General features: G+C 38.4%; 2 protein-coding genes across 4 annotated transcripts in view; one reads left to right on the top strand and one right to left on the bottom strand.

Moving 5' to 3' along the window:
• Positions 1–6,139: 6,139 nt before the first annotated feature.
• LOC139729534 (pyridoxal phosphate phosphatase PHOSPHO2-like) lies at positions 6,140–12,767 on the bottom strand. Its single transcript, XM_071640463.1, has 2 exons — positions 12,660–12,767; positions 6,140–6,951 (listed from the first exon to the last, which is right to left on the bottom strand). Exon 2 carries the CDS (start codon positions 6,931–6,933, stop codon positions 6,163–6,165), a length of 771 nt encoding a protein of 256 aa, XP_071496564.1. The 5' UTR covers positions 6,934–6,951; positions 12,660–12,767; the 3' UTR covers positions 6,140–6,162.
• A 7,258-nt stretch (positions 12,768–20,025) lies between these two features.
• LOC139729533 (pituitary tumor-transforming gene 1 protein-interacting protein-like) overlaps positions 20,026–27,445 on the top strand; it is a 32,581-nt gene continuing 25,161 nt past the window's right edge. For all 3 annotated transcript variants that reach the window (XM_071640460.1, XM_071640461.1, XM_071640462.1), the window contains exons 1-2: positions 20,026–20,202; positions 26,759–26,814. In XM_071640460.1, coding sequence (XP_071496561.1) covers positions 20,097–20,202; positions 26,759–26,814 — 162 coding nt within the window. In that variant the 5' untranslated portion in view covers positions 20,026–20,096. The remainder of the gene's footprint in view (positions 20,203–26,758; positions 26,815–27,445) is intronic.

The following is a 27,445-nucleotide window of genomic DNA, read 5'->3' as shown; positions in this document are numbered from 1 at the left end:
AGAATTACATGCTCTTTCATATTTTATAAGAGGTTTCTCATTATTTCACCAAAAATGTTAGTAACCTGAAATTAGGTCTCAACCAAACTGTACGATCCCTTTAAAATCAGTAGAATACATGTATAAAGAGAAGAGGACTGGAAAAGACCTTCGACTTATGCGAGGTTCACTTTAAGCAAGGTTGACTGTATGTGCTCATTGAAAATTCATGTTTATTTGAGGAATTCTGTAAAGGTCTGTAGACTATATGTCACACATAGCACAAAATTTGCCAGAAAGTACTTTATTGTATTCTGATAATTTCTATGAGAAATGTTGCACTTCCATCCCCCAATACTGTGAAAGTACATTTAATAAGTATGTGTATGGTCTGTTAGTGAAAGGTAAGTTCATATATCAAAGTTAGTCACATGGTAGACCCTTTGATTGAATCTAGATTATTCATTTTCTTAGTCTGATACAGAAAGACTAAAAATGTGTTTACTTTGGATAAGAGTTATGAATTTTATAGGTAACTTTTCCTAAAGCAAATTACTATTTGCAATCTTAATGAGAAAGTAATATCTGTACAAGGAGCAGATGTGTAAAATATCAGAAAAAAAAATGATCAGTGATAATCAACGTGACATTCTAATGTGATGTACCACAGGCATTGCAAATATTGCTGATCAGTGGTCACTAGGCCAACATCTTTCTAGATTGATGGATGAAATGCATTTTATACAAATTTTTGAGGGAAGGTGTATGTGGTCTTGCTCTAGTTTGAATAGAGGCTTTATGTTACCAGTCTTTTATTTGATAGTTGAACTCTTAGCCTATAAGAATGTAGTGTTTGGAGGAAGTTGCATAGTGTAGATAGAAGTGGATATTTTTGTGTAATTTTTTGCACTCGGCTGGGTAAGATGAGTTTCACATGTATTTCATTTGCGGAATCAAGATATTGATTACAGGAACATATGGCAAGCAAAAATATTGTATTCACATGCTTTTATTTTCGTGCTAGTTTCTGGTTGCACGAAAATTTCTATGCCACAAAAATGTTCACATCTACAGTATGACGTGGTTAGAGAGCTTGACTCTGCAGGGCTTGGAGGGGTTTGAGGAAGGGAGTTGGGGTGGGGTGGGGGGGAGGGGATTAGGAAGCAAGCAGGCAGGAATGAACAAATCTAAGCAAACATATCAGATTTAAAGCTTTGTCTTGTCAGTTCTTTAGCTGAAACTCAAACAAGTTATGATTTATAGGGAGTAGAAGATATCAGAAAAAATATCCAAACTTATTCTTGTTTTCATTTGATGGAAGATCTAATTCATTTGACAGTGCCAATGCATGTACATGTATGTGATATGTTAATCCCATAAACCCTTGTGCTGTAGGCCAAATTTCTTCTCTCTCTCTTTATATACAGTCCGACCTCTCCTATCCGGACATGTCGGCACCGGCACTCATCCGGATAAAGGATGTGGCCGGATATGGAAGACTCGATGTTTAATACATGCGGCTGTCTACCCAATAGAAGCTACACGTACAACATATTGATTTTTTTTTCGCGAACATTGACAGCTGGTCTGCGTTCAACATTCTCAGATAATTTGCTCGATGAACGATCGCCTGCACTGTGCCCTGATTTCATGAAAAGTTTTCTGTTCATCTTCCTGGTGTGATTTGGGGGTAGTGAATGTCTGAATGCACGTTATTTAGATGAAAATTAGATGTGAATGTTGTGTTCATTATGTTGGGAATGATATGTAATTTCTGTGAGTTTGTGTAGGAATTTCTGAGTTTGTGTAGGAATTTTGTTAGAGTTTGAAATTCCCACTTTTCCCAAAGTTATTAGATTGAAATGAAAAAACAAACAACATGCCGAGATGATCGGGATAAGAGGAGGCCAGATGGAAGAGGTCGGACTGTATATATATATATATATATATATGATACCATTTGTACTTATTTTATCTGTTATTACTCCGATGGGTGGTGTAAAGCAATTATGAATGCTTCTTGTAATCTTATTCAGAACTTGCTACAATGAACATGTATTTTGATAAGAAATTGGTGCCACAGAATTTCAGTATGTTGATGTAATGTTTTGATACATATGTATGCTACTTAAATCGTTCAGACTGATACTTTTATACATATACAAGTTAAAGCCTCAAGATATTAATCATGCTGTTCATACACATGTGTAGCTAACAGAGTTCATATTTTGGTAATTTGTGTGTGAAATAAGATAGAAATGTTCTACAGTGTATAAGAGTATATTATAGGCATCCAGCCTCTAAATTTACGTGTACCATGTTGTACCAACCAACAGCCAAAATGTTATGTGCCATGTTATGTATTACCTTTGTTTTTCACTGTCCATATTGTTTTGTGGCACACCCTCGCATGATGATGTCTTTTGTTAAGTCCTTTGTTTTTTGTACAATTGTACTTCTTGTTCAAGTATTTTGCCTATGAATTGTACTGTGGGAAGTTACAGTAAATAAAAGGGTAATACATACTTATTAAATAGATGAACTCATTTTTATTGCCTCATTTTGTCAGTCAGCTGCTGTGTCCAGTTTATATTTAAAACAGAGAAACAAAAACTTGCATATACAGTGCACTCCCGTATAACGAACACGGTTATAACGAAGTAAAAATTTTGGCTGCAATGTCATCCACTCTATGTATTTCTATTGTTTATTTGTTCGGTTATAACGAAATTCCGATATAACGAAAGAAAACTGCCGGTCCCGAGGATTTCGTTATAACGGGAGTCCACTGTATGCACATGTATACATTTCCCTGTACAGTGCACTCCTGTTATAACCAACACAGTTATTATGAAATTCCGGTTTCAACGAAGTTATAATTCCGGCCTCAACATTATCCGCTCTTTGTTTTTTATTATCTATTTGTATGAATATAACAAAATTTTGATATAACAAAAGAAAACTGCCAGTCCCCAGGACTTCGTTATAATGGGAGTCCAAAATCTGTATTATTAATGTCCAATTTATTCATAGAGACACATACGTTGTACATGCATCACTATCCCAGTTGTAGTGACTAAGACTTCACAGAAATAAGGCCACACACAGTGTACTCCCAAGGTATATGATTTTAATAAAAAAATTGTAGCATTTTGTAAGTAAGAATTCAGGTCCAAAAATGATCTAAAACATGTAATATCTTTTATATTTGTTATATTATATAACAATTTTGATAAAATGAAAGAATCATTTTGTTGAAATGGGAATTGCCTGTATTGATATACAACCTCCGAAGCAAATTATACATACAGTGTATGGGCAAGGTAAATGCAAAGTACAATGTATGTACATGTACCGTAATCATGAAGGTTTACTTGACAGATCAGTGAAGGGGACACGTAACTGAACAAATGGCTAAATGGTCTGAATAGTTACACTAACAATCTGAATGTGCTATCCACACCGTAATAAGTTGACTCCATTACAAAGATTATAATTAAACAATCAGGAAAGCACAAGTTGTAACATTTCAATTTGTCCTACAATAAAAGAAGACGGGGAACTAAAGTTCCACATGTTATCAACATTATCAGAACATTGGTCACAACCATTATAAATGGAAATTATAAATGCAAATTAACAGCTATAGTTAATGATATTTACCAACTCTTCAATTATTGGCTTGTTCACAAAAATATGAAAATAATTCACGTTTACATGAATAAAGGGAACTTTCCCAAAAACGTGGATCCCGTGAATGCAGAAATAGTAAAGAAGACATCACTTACGCTCTGGGAAAATTTAAAAGCCATTCAAAAGTTATGAATTTTTGAAGTTTTCATGAAGTCCATGCTTTAAATCTAAGACATTGCATGCAGTAAATGATGAGACAATCAACTTATCTTTGCCTTGTTCAAGTGACTGTAACTAATGAAATGCATCCAGCAAATGTATAGCAAAATGATTTCTGAAGAGACAAAACACAAAAATGGAATTTGTGTTAATAACGTATTACATTACATTATATTACATTACATTACATTACATTACATTTACTTACATAAAGATGCATGAATGTTCTTACAAGGATTAGACTACAGCTGTACCATGGTTGCAATGGTCAACCTCTAATTACATGTAATGAGAAACTGCACATATGATATGCCCTATTTCAGTACACTTTTACATGTATGTATGTTCTGAATAATGATTGACAGTTTCTGCAAACACATTTCTTATACATTGATTGATTGATTACTTTATTGTCCAAAATTCTTTGTACATTTTGTATCACATCAAAATAACATCAAATACATGTACATCACAAGTACACCACAGACATATCACAAAATGTGAACAATATATACCAAAACAACATGTAAAGAAAAATTAAAATTGCACAGAAAATACCAGGCTATTTGTATGCACATAATTATGTGTACTGTATGTAATATCATAAGGGACATGTAGGAAACATGTCTTAGGGCTTGACATACAAGGGGTAGCCCGGGACCACTAACAAATTGGTGTTGGGCCACCAGATTTATCTTTTGGTGGCCCAATTTGGCAACTAAGATTCAAAATGGATTGCTATGTTTCAGTTTATCTTGGTCACTACATTAATTTTTTTGGCCACCATAATATATGATTTGAAGATTTTAAAGGCCCAAACAGGTGACCAGAGAAAAAAGTTATTGTTGAGCCCTGTACATTATACAGTCAACCTCGCCTAGGTCAAATCTTTAATGAGTGAGGTTGACTCTAAACAACGAAAAAACTTCTACTCAGAGAAAATTCAACTTATGAGGGATGAAAATCGATAGAATATAAAGAGAAAAGGACTTGAAAAGACCTTCGACGAAAGCAATCATCTGTCTTAAATGTGAGATGACTGTACATCAGAACATACTACACAGGCCTGTATGTATGTAATACATGTTGCAGATGGTTGAAACGGCTGGTGCAATTATTGCACATTGCACTTACGTCATAACTTAGAACTTTTCAATGTTCTTATAGAGGTTGTATATTGCACTAGGTGTGTGGACGCCTGACTGGGGACAGCTATTAATGGTGGGACCCGACTCATGTTGTCTCATGTTTGAAGACACTTTGTCTTCTGTACACACTGCATTTTTTTTCTGGAACCCTGATGTTAGATATAAAACAAAGATTGTTGAGCTTGGCTCATTTCATTGTTTTGCACATATTAGAAATAATGTTCTTGAAAAGCACCAAACAGAAATGTACATGTGGGATTGTCAAATTCACAAATGACTGACACAACACAACTCCTGGAATGCTAATTTTACATAGAAGCAGGACCAGTTACCTCGATCTCAGGTAAATATACAAATAGTGAATGGTCACAAGTGCGATGAGACAAGATTTTGCACTGGGTGAAAGATAATAGAGGCACTCTATTCAATGAGGCGAAGACAAGTTGAATAGTGCGCCTCATTTTTCACACTAGTAAAATCTTGCTCCACTGCATGAGGAAAGACCATACACTATTTGTGTTACATGTAACACTTCAGATTACAACAGATGTGGTCCACACAGATTCTTACATTCAGCACAGAAATGGCAACCATTTTCTGTGAAAGGCAACTGAGTAGCACAGACACAGTCAGCTGTGTACACATGTATACGTACGTACCCTAACCGATCGGCTTAAGTTATTTACAAAACTGAAAGACAAAATACATGTTCATAAAGCACACTTGAAATTGAGTCGCGCACCAAATGTTTGTTCATTGTGACATCAGAGTCGTACAATGGCACAAAAACTTTTGAGTCCATCACAGGTTTAACAAAGGAGTCAATGGAAATTATACAACACCTAACATGAATGTAGCTATCCGATTGGTTGATTGCCCATCATGTGACATTCAGTTAAAAGTAACATCGCACGCTGTCTCAGTCAGCCATGCAATTTTTTGGCGAGCAAAAATGGATATCGCATGGCTGACGTCACCAATATCCATTCACTCCCATGAAAGAGAAAGGGAAATAAAATTTTGCATAGATTAGTCATTTCGTTTCATTTCTTTATTTTTCCAGATTATGTATAAAAACATGCAGTCATGCAGTTTACAATTTTTTGTTTGGAATTGTAATATTGTCAAACTTCTCATTTATATTTTGTAAAATGTCCTGAGACTCCTTTTTCAGTCCTCTCATCTAACATGATGTACCACTGTCAACAAAAGTTTTGACAACATCTAAGATTTCAGTGGCGGAGCTCCATGGAACCACAGAAGCCAAACACTTCTCTCCCTGTCCGTTCTGCAACTCTGCAAGAAGTTTAGCCAGAGTATAGCCTTTCCTTGGGAACACATAATCACTTTCTTTCAGGAAAAAGCACGGACACAGGTCATTCTGACCATCTCCAATCATGCAAATCTTATCGTATACCACCCCAGCACTTTCTTGCTCCTCACGAAACTTCTGGATTGACGTGTGCTTGCACAGGTTTTTGGGGCATCGTCGAGGGCAAGTGTGGGGGTTGGAGAAGTGGATTCTAAGACACCCCTCGGAGTCAAACTCGGCATGATTAGTGAAAATACCTTGAACTCCATCTTCAAAGCCATGTGTTGCTAAGATAACATTGATAAAGTAGGAGTTGGAATCAGAAACAATGATGGTGTCAACTTGAGAACTTGATTGCTGGTATGCCAAGAGCTCCTTCATGCCTGGAACCAGGGGAATCCCAGCAATAGATGCACGAATAGCATCCTCCTTGATGTCCACTGACTTCATGTACTCAAACACCTCACCCATGTAGATGGTCCAACTCTTGTGGTCATTTTTGAGTCGGCGGCGGATGTCCTTAGGAACCATGTGGTCAGGGAGAAGGGCCATGATCCAGGTGTCCGAGTTTCCATCAATGATGGTATGATCACAGTCGATGGCTAGAAGCATCCGTGGCTTGGGAGGCTGTGTATTGGCCATGGCACTAACTGGAATGCACTGGTCAATAAACAATGAAGAGAAGACAAACATGAGTAAATGGGAGAGGTAGATGATATCTGACCAATCACTGGTAAAAACAGATGAACGCAGCTTTGTGGAGCCCCCACAAATACGACCCCCCTACAAATTTTTGAAGCAGTTGTTTAATTATTACGTAATTATAGACAAAACACATTTTGAGAATGGGTACTAACAGAAACCAAGCATACAGCCCCTCCCCCCCCCCCCACAACAGCAATACAATTATCCCCTAAATACTCAAGTTGTCCCTCCAAGGAAACACCATGTCCCACCCCAATCCGAGAGTGAAGCATCCCAGCCCTATGGAGGGTGCAAGGTGGATCCATGGTGATGCGGTATTGGTGGAGGTCAGTAGTTGTGCTCATCACCACCATTCAAGCATCACGTGGATTCTTTCTTCTTCTTTCAATAGGTAAGAAACACACTTTCTTATCCATTATCTTTATATCAGATTATATGTTAAACTGCTTTGATTTAATTTTCAACATGGTAGTTTAATGTTGTAACATTCATTGAAGCATAAAATCAATTTATATTGGAACTTTGCCATAATTTTAGAGCCAAAGAAAGTCCAAGTTGAAAAGATGATGAAGTTATAATTACAGAGATATAACTGATACTGATTGCTTTGTCAGAGGTACGTGCACCGTGATTGATAAATTGCTATTATCATCTATATTGTATCCATAGTTGGTGTAAAGAAATATGTATTTTAACATTTTATGTGACCAAGATTAACTTTAATCTTGATATGTTGAAGTGAATGAATGAAGTGTTTTACATGTATGAGTATGACTGTCAACGTACACTGTATATTATCCTATGATGTGTGCTCCATGTATAATGTATTTACTTTTCTTGCCATAATTGAGTAAGAAACTTTGAATTTATGTGTTAACTTTGCAAGGATGTTAAGCAGCAAGTTATGGTAATGGAAGGGCAGTATGAACACATCACATACAGTGAAATCGAACAGGGGAATAGTTCACACAGTGGAAAGTATAAGAACACACCCCATGCATGCTTGTCCAAGCCCGCTAGACTAACCACAAGTGCATTCCACTGCAGCCCAGTCACTGTTTTATCTTGGAAGCGCCAAACCACTAGACCCCAGGGGAAAGTGCTCTGTGCGCACTGGAAATGGGAGGGTTCATAGGTTTTCCGTGGGTCAGAATATATTCCAGACTGGAAGAGTTAAACAATAGAGAGAACCAAGAGGGCAAGAAGTGGTTTCTTTATGTCAACTACCAGCCATACTCCCAAGCGAAGAGACTAATTATATGCTCACTGGTAGACAGGGAAAAGAGAGATTGTTTTTGCTTTTGACAAAAGTGAGAGGATGAAAACATTATTGATACTGGTACAGTGCTGTGTAGTGAAGAAGTTTGTGCATTTTAACGCTTAATTGGTAAATGGTACACATTGGAAGATTTAAACAGAACTTATGAGAACACAAACTTATGTTGGATGATATAAGAAATAAATTAGTCAATACTAGGTTTTCAATACTCTCTGGTTTGAGATGATTCCCCTCTTTTTCCTTTCTCCGCCTGTCTGTCTGACTACTCCTCTCTCTCTTTCTCTCTCTCTCTCCTCCCTCTCGGTCTCATTGCGTATTTCAGCCCCCCCCCCCCTTTCTTGTCCGTTGCTCTCTTTCAACCTTGTTCTCCTTTTCATTTGGGGTGCAACACAGGGCAGTGACTTTATACAGTGCATGATATCTACACAGCATTATCAACTCAATATTAAAGATATGATGATTTTTATTTATTTATTTATTTATTGAAACATATTTATACAGGATAAAAACGATCAGCTAAAAGCTGTTTTACATCGAAGTCCTGTGTAAAAACAATGGATTTTCCTGCACAGGGGATACATGTATATACTATAAAAGAGAGACCATCAAAAAGCGAAAAAAAAAAATCATTTTCAACAGATTTAGAACAAAAAGGACTGCCGGACTGGGATACAAATGCACAATTCGTAAAAAAAAAAAAAGAAAAATGCCAAGTTTTGGAGTATATTCTGCCCACTATTCACACCAAACAGAATCAATACACACAAGACTGAAACACGCAGTTTTCAGCAACCCCATTTATACAACACCAGACACTCGGTCAAGCCTACAGTTCACACATGGCACACTCACTTACACACGCGCACACACACACACGCGCACACACACACGCGCACACACATACATACACACACACACACAATTACACACGCACACCATCAACAGACACACCACACACAAAACTCACTCGAGCACACACTCGCACCACATGCAGTGATACAACACAAGATGACATATCACAGGCAAATACTCACACAAACAATGCACACATACAATACACATTCTAGAAACACAACGTAATATACAGTACATTAATACGACACTGGCGATGGCATTATACATGTACATAAACATGTCAATAAAAAAAAAATGCGATACAACAACCTCCATTTCTATGTATAGGCCTACTGAAATACAGAGATGAAAATGTGTGGTAGGTGACTGGTAGTATGGTGTTTATAAGAATAATTTGTATAGTATAGATAGTGATTATATGTGTGTTGCTTGTGAAGAAATGGGTTATTTCGTGATAACTAAGAGGGTTGCCAGGGCAACATCACTGCACAAATAGCAGAAGACATATACCCGTATAATACTTCTGTACTTGGTATGTGGAACGTTTTGTGTATTATTATACTGTAGTTATACATGTACATGTTAATGGGGCATCCCATAGGTAGAATACTCAGAATATTGTGATCAACAACAAATGTTAAGGCTTATTACCTTAGCTGATGGTATTGAACAAGCTAAAAGAATGAGAAGTTATCACACATGAAGAGATGACCCTGGTACATGTCAATCCGATGAGATTTATTATTCTCGGGAGAAGCATTATGTATTTGTCTCATACAAGGTTTTCCCTTGTACATGTTGTGTGAAATATGTGAGTTGGGCCTGAAAGTAGAAGTATATACTCCTAGGGTTAAGTATGCATGAATAACCCTCAGTCCTGAGATAGATGTATTAAGTTGATAAAGACTGATTGTTACATTAGGGATAATTCTTTGCAATGTTCCTATATGGACGCAGTTTTTAGCAACTTGTACTCTAGTTATGTTAAGATGTAACTGGTTGTAAGGATATACGTTATCCAAGTGTGTTTACACCTACATTTACGTACAGTAATGTGTCAAATTCTGACATGGTAAAGATTATGTTATGTGCTGTAAATGCGTTATTTATAATATAGACTGTCGACAATCAAAATGTGGTTATGACAAGAGGAGTTTAGACTAGAGAGAGACAAACTCAGTATTACATATATTCATATTTAATCCGTTCTATGATATAAAGAATAAGTTGGTGAAGTGACAAGACATGGAAATTTCTATGAACAGAGATGAAAGTGGAATGAGATATAAATGGTTTTACAGAACCATGATTTATGGCAATGATTTGAGTTATGATATGAATAAAGTAGTTGCGCTCATCACCACCATCCAAGCATCACATGGATTCTTTCTTCTTCTTTCAATAGATACGCCCCCCTCTCCGGGAGGGGTGCTACATTATTAATCTTAATTTTTAAAGCAGCTATCAAAGTGTCGAGGCGAATAGAGTCCACAAATTTCAGCCTGCATCCTTGAGGGACATTACGCTGACAAACACCTGTGCATTCCCTCATACAACCACGCTTGTTATCAGCCTATTATCACCTGTCTTGTCTTGCTAGTGATGCCCACAATCAATCATGAATTATTATGACAGTGTATGATGAATAGGCCCTACACTTAACTTATTTTATGCGTTCGCTTTCAGAGTAGAGTAAAAGTACACGCATGTAACATACTTTCTGTAATTTCAATCGCATTTATTTGTAGCTTTCATCTTTGGTGTGGGTTGGTGTGAAGGAGGGTCATTGAAGATAGTGTCAGCTTTATATAGGTATGAGGCCAAGGTCCAAGAATGGATTGTCATAATTCCAGCTTTGAGATGTAAGATCTAAAGAATAAACAGGATATACAAATGTAGCTCCAATGTTGAACATTTCATACTAAGGGATCACTATCCCCAGGCTAGAGACTGTAGAGTCTAGGTGGCTAAACAAATGAGACTATATGAAGAAAGCTGAGCACATAGTGCATGTACTGTGTATACCTGTACCAATAAAGAATGGCATATTGAACAGCTCACATACAGTGACATGATGTAATATGGGCTAGTTGCACTGCACTAGCAAACAGTGTAGATATTCAACATCTCCCTGATTGGCAATATATTTTGACCACACCCTTCTTCTTCATCATCCCAGTGAGTGCCAACAATCAATTCAGAAGCTATTTAGTGGTCTATAATGTGACTATGTCATTTTTTAAGTAGGTCTTGGCCTAAGTGCGACCAGCAGCCCAAAACGCGTAGCGTAATGGGGCTGTGGACTGTAGCATTCAGGATCATGACAGGGGTAGTATCGTGGATAAATATCAACTTGAAATAAAAAAAAAAATGTTTTTAATTCAATTGAAGACTTAGAGGTGAGGTTGAAGCGTTGACAACAGGTAACGTGCAACGTTTGGTTCTGCCAATAGTCCCTTTCTGTTCGAATTGATGACTTAATGTGACTCAGTTGAGAGGAACCTGGGAGATCTATAACACTGAATTATCCAGTCAATGGATTTGAAATTTGTGCGCATGTGATGTGTGCGCATGCGCTGGCCGTCAATTCAGTGCAGCTCCGACTAGTCAGATCAGGCCGCTAGGTGCGGCAGTCTTGCATTGTGCGAACACGCTGGCACCCGTGTTTTGATGGGCGCTCTGCATCGGTTGATTAAAACTCGATTTTTGAAAAAATAAACAGACAGGTTTTTTTCTTCTTTTCATCATGGATAGTGGACATGTGTGTGTAACAAAAAATCACCGTGCAAAGTTGCGACAATTTATACGTCAGATGGGAGATGAATAAGAAGTGAATAGGGGGCCTCATGAAGCGTTCCCCCCCGGGCCTCATGAGGCGTGGGGGCGGTCCTCATGAGGCGGGGCAGTCCTCGTACGCGGGAGCGGTCCTCGTGATGAGCGGGTTTCCCGGACTGATACACAGGGTCTTTATTCATTGAACACATAACAGGGCTTTTCTCTTGGGGGGATTTTTCAGTGGCCGCTGTAGACAGGTGGCCGCTATAGACAGGTGGCCGCTATACACAGGGTCTTTAACAGGTCTTTTCTCTCGGGGGGATTTTTCATTGGCCGCTGCGCTGTAGACAGGTGGCCGCTAAGCCTTAGAAGTCTAGTTAGGCAGGTTTGACTGTACTTAGAAACGCTTGATCAACATCAATCACATCTAACATGTTATCACTGTTAGTATCTCTAAATACTGCTTTGGATGTAACTGTAACAGTTACAATAACTACAGTACACTACAGAACTCAGAAGTAAGTTTACAGCTATTATTAATTAGAATTCAGTGTGTGTGTGTGTGTGTGTGTGTGTGTGTGTGTGTGTGTGTGTGATGTGACTTTAACTGAGTGAGTGATCATAAAATTCATAATCAGGCATGGTGATACAAACGCCCTTTCCCAACTGCAGACAGATGCAACGTCCCACTAGGTCTAGAAGATAATGGGGGGTGGTATTAGTATGAGAAACAGATAACAACAAACTAACGAACCCATCCAAGCTTTGCAGAGTATCAGTCAGCAGCTCAGTATTGTTGGTCGGTATCGGTGTGACTCGGTCGCCGACGTCGCGGCCGGCCGGAAGCTCTGCTGGTGGAGGTGCTGCAGGTGTCGAGTGGATCGAGTACGCACAGCTACAGCTAGCTAAAAGAACTCTCTGTGGTGGGCCTGGGGTACGTGGAGAGAGTCGCAGACAAGCGGGTGTACTGCTGTACGGTGGCTTTGATGTATACACTGACGGTACTGTCAGTGCCGGTTACAAATGTCGCCCTCTATCGGACGCATCCCACGACTGTCTGACTGCCAGATCGTACCGAAGAGCCTGATGTCCAATCTTTTATCATAGACCAGAGGTCCTCCAGTCATTGCCGGCCGTATACACTATATAGGCCTATTATTATTCTCTTCAAGGCTGCAATTTTGCGTCCCGAGAGAGTCAACCACTTGGAATATTACCATGGATATTACAATGTGAAAGAATCCATTAAAATGTTCGTATTCCCTTATAGTTTGATGAGCAATCATATCTTATTCAATTCAATTCAATCTTTATTTCCGATTCATATAATAATACAAAAATACATGTGAATAATTATGAGCAAATTGTATACAAAAAGTGAGTTAAAAAACAATGCAAACGACAACAAAACAAGGCGAGATTATGATAAAGACAAAAGAATAAAAAACCACATCGGGAAAACAGATATCACAGGTACAATAATAAAGAACAGAAACTCATTAACATTGTGTGTTTGGTTGATCGGAAAATGGTATGCGCGTAGAAAGCCAGAATAGGCTTGTTATGTTGCACATACCCCGCGTTATAATCATTTAAAAATTACTTTAAAATTCAGATTTGCTTACCATGTTTTGAATGTTTCAGGTTCTACCATCTGCCTGGGAGGGTGCCCTGCAACGGTGCACAGACATTTCATACTTACACATAATTGTTGTAAATCGAACAGCTATATGGGTTGATATTTCTTATTTTCTTCATAATTTTCTTGTGTGATATCATATAGTCCAGGTTAAATCTTGTGGGGTGGTTGGTACTAGATATTAACATTGTGTATTTCAATCTATCAACCAATGGTGAACGTAGATGTCTGAGTTCTATAAAGGCATCTCTCCACACTCCGCTTAAAGAGCTTCTGAAGACGTAGAAAGAAGACACTTGACAGAGTACTGCTCCAGTAACTAACCTCATAGACATTGCTATTGCATAGAGTAAAACGAGGATAAGTCTTGCAGGCACTCACCTCTGAAGCAAAGTAACTATTGATCTAATAAGATACACATTTATACATCAAATTGAGGCCGCTGACATGAATATCACTTCTCATGATGCAGCAGATACACGTCTCATCAAATTAATTCCTTTTGACAACTTATTTTTTCTATAATTTGACCGATTCAAATTACTATAGAACGTGTCTTCTCATATCAGATATTGTATTTTATAATACTGAAACTTGCTCTAACTTCAAAACATTAATACATGAATTCACACCAGTATGACCTTTCTTTATTAGTAAATACCATAATATGATAAATACCATATGTATTTTCACTCGATTTCTTTTTAGAGAGTAACAGTTTTTTCTACTGAAAAAGTCATTTCCAACATTTACTACATTCGTATAAGATAAATAAGCACAGCACTGCAGTTTCTTTTCTGATAATTTCAGATTTTACCCCCCCCCCCAGAAAAAAAATCATTATTATATAAGCAATGTTATCATTAATGTTATTGTTATTTCAAATATTTTATAGGCCTTCTTTGCTCTGTTTAGTAACTTGTATTTGCTGGTTGACTCTCATGTCGCCTTTCATTTTGTTGCCTCTTCTTGGTACATCAGGTTTGGGCTCGCTGCTTGCTCCGCCCCCCCCCCCCCCTCATACTGTTGCTATTTCACTTTTTCCCTTTCTTTATCCTTCAGGGGGGTCAACCTGAGAAGGATCAGGATGAAAGGTAAAGGGAGGCAACATCAAACAAGATAATTAACAACAGGGGGGGGGATGTTTCATCAACGTTTGTCAGCACTGACAAGTTGTCAGCGCTGACAATTTCAGCAAAATCCTTGTTTTTGATTGAATGAGATGCTCTGGTCACTGACTGTTACTATGGTGATTGTCAGCGCTGACAAACATTGATGAAACACCCCCCTGTTGTTCATTATCTTGATTGATGTTGCCTCCCTTTTCATCCTTATCGTTCTTAGGTTGCCCCCTTGGTCCTCAGGATCATTAGGGCCCTTGACCCTCCTCTGCTTTTGTCTGTCCACCCTCCTGCTTTAATCCCCCTCCCTTTACCTGTTGGGCTCCTTGCCCATGACCTCCGACCTTTCCCTTTTATTTTCTTTGTTCTGTGTCCCAAATAGCCCTCCCATGATTGTTTTTGTTATTGTGCAGTCCCTATAAATAGTGATTGCTTTCCTTGCCTGTCAACCTTTGTCACTTTGCCTCTGACGAAGATTCTGCTAGGATCGAAAGCTCAGGCCCCTTTTGACTAGATTTTTTTAACTCCAATGGCTCGCCACAATCAGGATAAGCAGTTTTCAGCAGCACTTTTTTTATTTTTTGCTTAAAAAATCCACACAGCGATATCATCAGCATACAAACGTGGTAGCAGCCGATTCATCATTATAGGATATATAGCTTAAAAATATCAAACAGCTAAGAAAACATTCTTTGAGTTTGACCTCTATCACTACGGAAGTTGTGAGACAATTATCATTTGACTCTTTATATTTATTATACTTTAAAAGCTGTTAGATAATAAGGATGAATTCCTTGATAACAATCCCCCGTTGATCCCATATTACATCTTTAACTACAATACTACTCTTCCTAACAAAATAATACGTTTTATCTAAAATCACAACCAAATACTGTAACCTTTATCTAACATACATAATTTTCTTAACATCCATGTATCCAACATGACTATCGTGTCAAGGATACCTCTACCCTTCCTAAATCCTGTTTGACATTCGGATAATATATCATGTTTTTAGCAGCATTCCAATCTCATTATGATATATAATTCTCTCCATTATCTTACACAAAATTATGAAGGCAACGATATAGCAATGTGTCTATATTCAATATACGAATGAGGATCTGTCTCACTCTTTCCTTGTTTGAATACTGGGATATGAATAGCATGCATGGAACCAGTCATTTTTGAAGGTCGGAGGTCCCCCAAATACGATTAAACAATTCCAGTATGTTTTTGTTAAGCACTTTTTGACGTATATATGCAATTATGGCGTTTATAGATACCATCTTAGCCTGGAGTTGATTCCTTTTCCATTTTAAGTGCTAATTCAAATGAAGTGTTCCCCACTGGTGTTTCCCGCTGGAGTTTATGGACTGGCAAGCACCAGGGAGGTGGGAAGCCAGCTCCCTGCACCCACCCAACAAGGCCTGGCGTGGCGCCGCGGCGCGCCGCGCCGTCACGGTCGTGTGTGCATGAGTCGAGTACAGCGAGCTCTCTTTTTTACTGCTTGGATACAGTAACTGTTGTGCTGATGGCAATTTTCATTCAATTCAATTCAGTCTTAACGGCATTTATTTACTTTTAGAGAATGCCACAAGCACTGTGTAAGATGATTTCTTGTTGCTTGTTTATGAATATTTGATTGACTAAAATGTTTGATGGCGAGGGCGTCCATCCGTTTTCACGATCGATGGGACGGGGGTGGGATGGGGTGGCATGGGGCGGGGGAGGCAAAATTGGATAACAATCGTGTGCGAGGGAGCAGAGCGACAGAGCGGTGAAAGGTGTGTGTGTTGTGTGTGTGTGTGTGTGGGGGGGGGGGGGGGGGGAGGGGGGGTATCCCTCTTCATGTTCTGCGTGTGCGTCATTACTGGGTGTCAGTTGACGAGGTCCGTGAGGGAGAAGGGGGTATCCCAGTTCGTCACGAACGGGGCTTAACGATGCATGATTTTTGTGGAATATTCGGCAAATTGTCAAACCAAAAGCGCCCTATAGGGGACCCGGCAAGGCGAGGTTCAGAGAGGGAGACTTTGGATTTTTGGGATTGAAATTCAATGATTTGGTGCACACCGGTGAAATATTTGGAACATTTTCTCTCAAAAAAAGTAAGAAAAATTTCCGCATCTCGGGAATCATTTGGGGCAAAATGATATATTTATTTTGTCCCTCAATTTTTTCATGGGTGATGGGGCGAGGGAGGTTTTACATTTTCAGAATGATTAAGATTAAGATAAAAAAAGGTTGCCCACATCTCTGGAACTATGGGGGGGGGGGGACTGATATGCAATTGCCCCCTCCCTCCTCCCCCCCCCCCCCCCACTTCATTGACATTGATGTTTCTGGGGTACTTGTATTTCATTGCCTATCAAGTATATTTTCCATCGGTATTGCGTACATGTGACTGTGTATCATAATACTTTATTCTCTGCTGAAAACGTAAACTTTATTGAGGGACAATGACGTCATTGTTACAGCAAAGAACTGAGAAACTCCCACCGGCCCGATCATTCGATACTTCTCTTTCTGCTATCGATAGTTTGGCTGAAACGTTTGACGGGATCGAAAGACCGGGGGGGGGGGGGGGGTGTTTAATAAAGCTGTTCGTAAAGTTACGAACGACTTACGAGCGACTGGTGATCAGTTCTTGTGCGGAATTATGGAAATTCTGATAAGTATAATAGCACATCAAAACTGATCACCAGTTGCTCGTAATTTGTAACTTTACGAACAGCTTATGAAACAGGACCCAGATATGCACTTGCTCCGGACTGTGGAAGAAAGTTTCTCTTTCCATCACTGTACACCGTCTTTTCGAAATTATTGGTCAAAGATGAAAAAGAAAAGATTAATCAAATGCTGGTGAACCCAGTATAATTTCTTGCCCTCCAGCTCTCACCGAATTTTTCTTTCCGGTTAATAGATTTGATTTGTGTTTTATATTTATTAGATTATATATGTTACAGAGTGAAACGGTAATAGAGTATAAAGTACATGTTTATAAAAGGTGACAGATTATAGACAGGTATAATGCTCTATGCAGGGCTTGAGTTTAATTAAAGTTGATTATGTTGGGTTTTTTTTTTTTTTTAGGATGGGGGGGGGGACGTTTTTGATTTGTTCGTGTGTAATTGTGTAATAAGAAGTTTTATGTAGTATATGATTTGTAAATGTAACTGGACCCTCCTGAAAAACAGTAAGCCATGATGGCAATATTTACTGAGTGAGGCTTATCCAGCCGCTTTCAACATTGTATCATTTTTTATATTTGTATATGTTTGATTGATTGTGACGGGAATAAATAAACAAACAAACAAACAACCGAATACTAAATATAATCATATTGCCACTAGAAACATTGAATCACAAGTGAAGCTACCTTATATTCTTTCCTTTGAAATTCATATATCAAGGAGTTATCTCTGATCACGAGAGGCATTCTGCACACGGCCCTTTCTCTTTCCTGCATGCAGCCCTTCTTGGAAATACAGGGGACAAGAGGTAATAAGGTTCTTGCAATTTTTGTCAATTTTGTCATTCTTTGCCTTATTGACATTTGATTGGTCTGTAGGCCTGATCGATTTTCATTCTCCATATTGATAAGGATAATGCTGATGGTGATGACGACGACGATAGGGTTAATGATTTTGACACCACACTGAGATGATCACGGTATGATGATGATAATGATTATAGAATTATGATTTCAGAAAAAAAGAAAGTGTTCAACATGGTCAATGTAGAATTGTGAGGTGATAACACGTTTATGCTCACTCTTTTAACTGTTCATGAACTTATAACTAACAAATTGCCCTTCATCGAGTGATGCCCCGAGGGTGATTTGCAAATCAGTTGGAATAAAAGCAACTGGAATTTCACATGAACGGTTGTACAATTAAAATTAGCGAATCTTCGAATTTCATAACATCAGTATGCTTTCATTCCGACTCTGTTCATTAATTTTCAAAGAACGGTGATTTGTGTTTGCCATAGAAATTAGTCTTTCTTTTCAGACTAATTCTTGATTGGTCTAAGAATTAATTAATAGGCCTATCCCATAGGAGGAAGTAAGAAGAGAAGAAAGTGCAAACGTAGCCCACTAGTCTTGATAAAACAAGACAGTGCAACAGACAAATATTCATCTCTCAAATCATACAAGATGCTGCCACAGTTAATGTAGTTTGATCGGCACACAACAAACTTGAAAAAAAAAAAGAAGATCGTTCTTTGAATGACAGGGGCGTATCTTTTTCTCTTTTTTGCGAAGGGGGCGGGGGGGGGGGGGGGTCAGCCCATTGACGAAGGGTCATATCAAGAGGGAAACAAAAAAGTCGTCACATTTTTGTCACCATTTCTTTCCCAAAATCGGCTGACAAAAAAAAAAAAACCTCCGAAAAACCTGAAACAAATAAACACAGCCGCCCAAGGAGGGGGTTATAAACCCCTATAGTTTCATATGAAAATTATATCCTCTTTTGCGGGTTTCTGTTTTTTTTTTTCTGGTTTGATTTATGTGTTATGTTAGATATGGAATCATCTTACCAGAGAATGCACCAGTTTGCATGATTCTGAACAGCAAAATTGAAAAATCTCCTTACCGTGGGGGGGGGGGGGGGGGTGCCCCTCCCCCCGGCTCGGTCGATCGCTTCACTCCCTCGTTTTCGTCATTTCTTACAAAATGCTTGGGGGCAAAATACTGTTTTTTCCCTCTCAGAATACTGTTTTTCGCTTTTTGAAGGTTGGCAACCCTGCCCTAAACCACACAAGGGAGATCCGCCACTGAATGACATAATTGATATTGAAAATGTTTGATCAGGTTTAAAAGAGAACCTGCACGATATAGATTTGTTTTGTTTTCGGATTTTTTTGAATCGGAAGAACTGAAAGCAAGAACATTATCTTTATAGCACATTGCTCTCTTCATTGATGTGGAAATGGATCAAGAATTTATCCAGGGAAAAGAAAACATTGTTCGAAGTGTTAAACTACAACCTTGGTTAAAAGTGAGCTACTACAATCACTTGTCTTGACGTAGATCCAACCCGGAAGTTTGTAGATTATCGCGATACATGACGTCGATCATCGACGGTTTTCGACGAAAACAAGAGCAGTACGACTGCTATCACACAGTGCCGTATACGACAGTGCAGTACAGCACGTACGTGAAAGTTAGTGTAATACGCAATACCCATATCCATTCTGCTGTGTGTGTTGAGCGCCCGCTCGCGCTCGATCGCTGCACTTGGAGTCATTGTACTGTACACACTACACATTGTAGCTCTGTATGCATGTATTACGCATATGCGATATGCGCATACACTATCAAATAACATCAGTTACATGTATGTAGTCTACCTGGCGTGTGTGAAGTTGAAAAGAGCCACAGTAATAATATTTTAATTTACTACTTTAAGTCCACACCACTGTCAGAATGGATAAAACGAGGAGTTTCTTCATATTCGCACTGTCATTGTGTTTCGCCATTGTTCTTATTGAGGCAGCTACACAACCAACAACCACAATAACCCCAGAAGAAGGTACGTAAACGTTGCGTGGGTCGTTGCTCACTTGTCTTACACAGTGAACGTGAGTTCAATTTCTAAGTACCAGGTAATTGTTTAGTACAGTAGTCAGTGTTATGTTGTATTGCACTGGCCCACTGCTCTAAAAACTTGGATTGCAAGCATGGTGTTATTGGTAACGTTGGACTGTTCTAGATCTAACGATAGAAGTTGTATAAACTGCGAAGACTGTTATGTTAGCTGGCATACATAAATGCAGGCAGCAGGTAGAATCTAGGCGGTGTAGGCCTATCAAACATTCATAAACATGAAAGACCAGACCTGGCCTGGCTGGTGGGGGGTGTTTCATCAACGTTTGTCAGCGCTGACAACTTGAATCACCATAGTAACAGTCAGTTACCAGAGCATCTCAGCCAATCAAAACCAAGGATTTTGCTGTAATTGTCAGAGCTGACAGTTGTCAGCGCTGACAAACGTTGATGAAACACCCCCCAGATTACATGCATGTGTAACAGTTAAACTCACAATTGAATGGTACATCGCATCTGGTATCCAATGACAAATGTAGGCCTAACACAGTTGGGTAGCATCAACTGTCAGTAGGGGCTAACAGGTGGTTAGTGTAACCGCAGCAGCGACCCCAATACGTACCGTCCTGTGTTACAGCGCCCGCTCCGGGGTTAGGGCTAGTGTAGCGCTATCTCCATGTGATGTCTTCACCTGTGACTCGTGTGAAGCTGTATTCACCTGTAGTACCAAGTAGACAAGTCTAAGCTGTATTCACCAGTCAGCTGTCTTGTCAGGCTTCTGGAAAGACAATATTCTTTATAGGATTATGGTTTTCTAATATGTACTTGCAATTTCTTCTGTTTTTGTACGCATGTAGACATGCTGTAATCATTGGCTGACGATAAACCAAGTGTCAGCTAAAAGTCAGAACTTATTGATTCCTGTAATGCCCTCCCACTTTTCAGTAAGCTTCCACTGTATGTCAAACTTGGGTAAACTTAGGCCTAGGAACCCTACTTCATTTTCTTTATTGCAGTACACAACTTCAGCTAAAATTTACAGGTAATGACTGCAGTGCTACTGCTGGTGCTTCTTGTATTTGAGATGATTACTCTGCAGAGTAATGTGAATTTTTTGTAGGCCTACTTCTGTGACAGGAATGCATCAACTTCTGACTTGAATCTGTTTCAAACTAAAGTGTTAGTGTTATAAACTGTTAGTAGCTGTGCTCTATTTCGCTGTTCCATTGTACATTAGAATCTAGGCCTACCTGCTGTCAGTGCTGAATTACCTACATGTATGTACGATGATGCCCGGTAAGTTGAAGACTTGCTAGAGGACCATTCAATTTCAAAGGATTCAGTCCTGAACCTGAGGAGATCATGTATCCAGGGGATGGTCAGTTTATGCAATCAGGATTAAATTTGTTTTATAATGTTACATTTCTGCTTGCAGTGATCATTGTCATTGAGCTTAGACTTGATGGATGCTGTTCACTGATGTTGCCTCGACAGCTTCTGCACAAAGGCTATTTCAAGTCCTGGTATTTACTACTTAGTGTACTCTCTGACTGAAAGTCAATTAGAGTCAATTATAGAGAACTAGTAAAATAATTGAAAGAGTTCAATTATTTTACTAGTTCAACACCTTCCTTTATACAATGTTTGTATAACTTAAACCTACAGCAGACCGCATGTACAATGTAACTTGATCATTGATAACAGAGAGAAGAGCTGGATCAAAGTCTTCCATAATAATCATACAAAATCTCGAACACTGGAATCATATCTGAACGTTCATGTCAATACTCTAGGGATGGAATCCCCAAATACCATGTACTTTAGTCTCTCAGGATATGACAATGATTTAACTTCAGGTACCATCTTTGTTGCTCTTCCCTGAGGTGATGAGCTCTGCATAAAGCTCTGCAAATGCTCTCTATTGACTCTGGTGCTGTGTACCTTAAACATGAAATTCACAGTTACATTGTATAATGTATGTTGGCTAATCAGCAGAGGAGTGAAGAGCAAGTTTAGAAGCACTGATACCCCTAAACTGAATATTGAGTGATTCTCAAATACTGTAGAGTCTATGCATTATACCAGACCCAAAGAGGTTTTCAATACTAGACATGTACAATTGTATCTAGTCAAGTCATCCTCATCGTTTATCGAGTTTGCCATACATGCATCCTCTGATCTTTTATTTTTTTATGAAACTGCTATCATCCAAAAATTGTCTTTCTAATTCAATGTGAACAAGATTAAACCATGGAGTACATCATGAAGTACATGTAAATTGTACATATTGTATATGTACCTTAACAATATGTCCCTTCAGGCTTCAGCACACAAACAATGCATGCATGTACCACAGTACGTTGTACAGTATGTAATTTAATTATGATTTACCCCATGCCGCAATTTGCGTGCTACAATTAATATCAGTGCGCACCAAACATGTTGGCTTTCAAGCCAGTGTCAGGAGGTTGTGTAGTATATGATGAGGGTGAAATACCGAAATTATATTCAGCAAATCTTTCTACAAGTACCTGTACAATGTATGAGTCAGTTATCTGAAACTATACAGTTGTATAAACTAAATACACGTACAGCAGTCAGCCAGCTGTACCCATACATGAAGTTTTGTTTGTTTGTTTTTTCATTGTAATTCGTATTAACAGAGCGCTCTGTTTTGTGTTTTGTATTAAAAAAAATAAATAAAAAAAAATTAAAAATCATGCTTTATCTAATACTCTCTGTATAAAGTACATACAGTGTAGACCTGTGTGTATCCAGGTCATTTCTGATGTGAACATTGGATGATGAGTTTGTCTTAATACCAATGCAGTGCCTTTAATCATATCATCCTCCATTCAATGTCAAATGTCAAAAACAAACAAACAAACAAACAAACATACATACTACAAATAGTAATGAGCACCTTTTTTAATTGGAAAGGCATAGGCAATTACATTGTATTACAACTCCTATTCAACAAAATATGCTTGTACACAATAACGTACAATGTATGTTCAATACAGTCATTATACAAAGTGTAGCATGTTTCTTACAAGTCTATTACAAGTTGAGATACTTGGTTCAACTGTACATCACCAGTGCATGCATGAACCAATTACATTGTACAATGTACGTAAGTACATACATATTGTACGTGTAATGATACACATCTGTACACTGTAGACGTGCAAATGTGATAATAGAATCCTTCCCTGTCAGCATAAACTTTGTTGCTATTGATGATCTAGACCAGAGATGGCAGCTTTCCTTGAACTTGTAGCTTGTTATCATAATCGGCAGTCATGCTAAACCATCCGGTCTGTCCAGAGAATGCAGGAGACTCCCCATTTTGACTAAATGTGCTGTGTCAAGTCAGTATTGCAGAGCTACAGTTGTACGTGTGTTGTATGGCAGGGCTGCACACTAACCCATTTTTACTACTGGTCTGACCTGTCTGTCGGACCAGGAGGTACCCTGCTTTCATATGTTCTACAGGTCCATTCCTGAAAAAGTTACTGGTCCTACAGTGCTTTTTACTGGTCAGGGACCATCGGCCAGTGCCAGTGTGCAGCATTGTGTATGGCATATGATGCATAAATTGGTTACTTGTATCACAATGTATTGGCGATTACAGCTGATGTTCAAAATTGTTATGGTTAGCCAATCATGTGTACAACCTACAGCGCGTACATATTTTGTACATTGTATTAGTAAGGTGTACACATGTTAATAATGCTAGATTATTGTGGCAAAATGCCATGATGTACAAGCTATTATTTTCGTAACAGATATTTTCGCAAATGAGGAAGTCAAGAACATTTTCGCGAGATGTTATTTTTGCGATTTTGACACCTTGGCTATCATACATTTGTACATTGTGCACTAGTTGATGCCTGTTAGTCTGAGATATTTTTTGTGTGTGGTTAAATAACCTTGCGTTCCAACATTTATTCCAGAATTGGACCCTTGTGAAAATAACAGCTTATACACTACAGTAACAGTGTTCCAATAGATGTCAAACAAATGGAAATATGCAGGAAGTTGACAGGCACACTCAAGAGTGCAAAGACACTTTACATTCATGACCAAGTCAACCACATTGAATCGTATTTGGTATACAGACTGTGTAGATTTACATGTAGTGCAAGCTTTACTGTTACATCCATGTTATGGAAAATCCAATTTTTTAAACAGAGGAAATGTAGACAATTAAGGGATGAAATGAACATTAGTGACATGACACCTCATTTCTGGCATCTTTACATAGAGAGACAGAAAGAAAGAAAAAAAATATTGTTTAAGTATTGTTCTCTTTTGTGTGTGTATACAATTTCTTTTAATTGGTTTCTTTATATAGTGACATCACAAATTCTTGTAGAACTCCTATAGATAGAGGGCAGCACATGGGATTTTCCAAACTGCCGAAATTCATGATAGACCTTACCATCCTTCCAATGGATCATCTGATTTCCTCACAAACTTTCACTATTTTAGATGTTTGATGTGCAGTTCATGTACACTGTATGATGGACAGTGATTTGGCTCAGTCTGTACACGTCTGCCTCCAGATCCAAAGAACCCAGGTTCAATTCCTGAGTCTCATCAAGAGCAATGTTGTGTGTAATTATACCATCCCCTCTAGTAAGAGGGAAAACACTCTGTCCCGTAGATACAGTAGGACTTAAAATGGAGGTCCCATGTGTGAGAGAGTCAGAGGCACATGAAAGATCCCTCTTCATTCATTCATCGCAAAGAGCAGGGTACATTGATTTTGAACCCAGTGAGTGGTCTGCCTCACATCCAACGGGACCCCATGGAAGACCAGCCAACAGCTGCACAAGGGCTATCCAGACATCTTCTCCTATGAAAACAAACAAACAAACAAGTAAACATACAAACAAGTAAACAAACAAACAAACAAGCAAACAAACTAACTAACTAACTAACCAACTACAAAGTGTAACTAACTTACAAATGCTAACTAATCTAGCTAACAAACTAACACATTTGGAAAACCTGTACCTTTGAAAAACTAAATTGAAATATTTCTGAATTTCAGGTTCTAAAAAGTCTACAATTCAGAATGAAATGTAGTATTTATCTACTTTTTGACTGACACTGTCATGCTGACTTTTTTTTTTCCAAAATACAATGTATGGCAAATCAGTTTCATTCATACAAATGTACATGTGTGATCTTCAATGTACACTGTAGCATTTTCAATTACACCTGAAAATACACTTAGTTGTACATGTAAGTACCATCTGAATTTTACTTTTCATGTGCGCACACACACACATACCCACCATACTCATACAATATAATATTATAAAAGACAAAAAGTTTGCCCTCTCCACACGGACCACAGGCATGTTCAGGGTTTGCATGTACACCAGTGTACAATTGTGTACACTATACAGCATGCACTGCATTCTTGTACAGCAAGTGAGTCATTTCAAGGGCTACCCAAACCTATTGTGTTCTCTCCCTTTGTCTGTGCACAGAAGTACAGCCATTGTAGGAAAACAGTAAACACATGAATACAAAGGTCTTCCATTGATTCCTCCTGACACCCCCCCCCCCCCCCCCCCCCCAAGTCATGGCAGTAAACTGAGGTGTGTTTATAGTTACACTGTAGTGTGAATTAGTTGCAAAGTACAGTTCCTGGTTTGCTTAAAGTCATTCAGGTCAAAGGAATTACAGTTTATTCTATGTACATGTACATTGTAGCCTGATGAACAGAATCAGTGGAGTCAGCAGCCTCTGAAATGTTTTTATGATAGAACTAGTGTATTGTGATCAAACACCTTGCCCTTCATCATGCAATCTGCTGTATATTGTACATGTGGAAACAATACTGAATGATTAAAATAAGAGATGATTCAGGAAAGCAAGTAATTTTATAACGTAAATATCATAAAAGATAAACATACAGTCCTTGTCTGAATATTACAATGTAGGGATCTCTATGATATTTTATGCTGAAGAGTGCATGTCACCCTCAGCTATTATAGTGTTGACCTGTATGTTGTAAGATGATCCTGGTATGAATTTATGCTTGTAGGCACAGTAGTTAATACGTCAACATTTGTATTCTAGACGTTCAAGTATTTCCTCAGTAAACGTGGAAAGGAAAAGAAAATACATTTTTGGATTGTCTAAAGTTATTACAGTAAAGCATGCCTAATGTTTGCATGTGGGATGATGCAACCTGATTCAGGGATGATAAATCAAACTTTTCTCATACAATATTATAGGGCCTACTATGAGTGCCCAACAGTAATGTGTGGATAAAGGCAGTACATCTTGAGGAGTATAAAACAGATTACAAGGAGATTACCATTTCATTAATTTGCCCTTTTTGTCACTAAAGGCACTACAAGCTATGAACAAAGCATTCATTATACACAAGTGTCTCAAAGGATAAGCCAGTGTGACGACACTGGCTACTTGATGCTCACTAATAGTTGTGTAACTGACATCAGACACAATTTCAAATCTGTTTCTGAAATTATGCTCATTTTTTTTTTCTTCCTTTGCAGAGTGCAGTCGTCTGAATACTAGCTGTGATGCCTGTGTCAAAGCACCAAAAGCAAAAGTAAGTTTCTTTTCAATATGTTTGTCTAGAAGCTGAAATTACTACCATACTCAGAAACAGGTTCCATTTTTCCCCCCATCTCCTTATGCGACCTTGATTCTGTTAGGACGTGTTGTATGCTATTCTGTGTGTACTTCTTGTCCAAAGGAAGTGTTTTCTAATAAGTCATTGGACTCGTAAGAGTGTATTCTGTGTTGGATCAAAGGCACACAATGCATAAATGAGTAGATGACCTGATAGCTGATTGTGTGTCAGGGTGAAAGAAGCTTCAGGTTGGCATTATGTGGTTAGAAAGTACATGTATAAAGTAGTGATTGACATCCATTAGAATACAATATAATAGGCAAATCTCTTGACACAGCTAATCAGCCTGGACAATGTGTACAATGTGCAAGACTTATATCCAAGTAGTGTTGTGTAAATTCCATTCTGCTTCAAATTTTACATTTTAGTATTTAAGGAGGCTATACCTTTTTACATCATGGGAAAGGTTTGGAATTAGATTTTTTATCTTGCTCTTTTGTAGAAATGGGGTGCATTATCCATTAAATGTCTGTCGAACTCTATTGCTATTCTAATAGTTTTCTCGATTGCTCTATGAGCAGACTTTATTCATGGTAGACCATTATAC

This window comes from Diadema antillarum, unplaced genomic scaffold, assembly GCF_040938485.1.
Source record: "Diadema antillarum isolate AM-2024a unplaced genomic scaffold, OU_Dant_1.0 seq00000244_RagTag, whole genome shotgun sequence".
Classification (NCBI taxonomy): domain Eukaryota; kingdom Metazoa; phylum Echinodermata; class Echinoidea; order Diadematoida; family Diadematidae; genus Diadema; species Diadema antillarum.
This window is presented reverse-complemented; position numbering and strand designations above follow the sequence as displayed.

Coding starts and splice junctions, on each gene's coding strand:
- LOC139729534 (XM_071640463.1), bottom strand. CDS start 6,933: ATGGCCAATACACAGCCTCCCAAGCCACGGATGCTTCTAGCCATCGAC.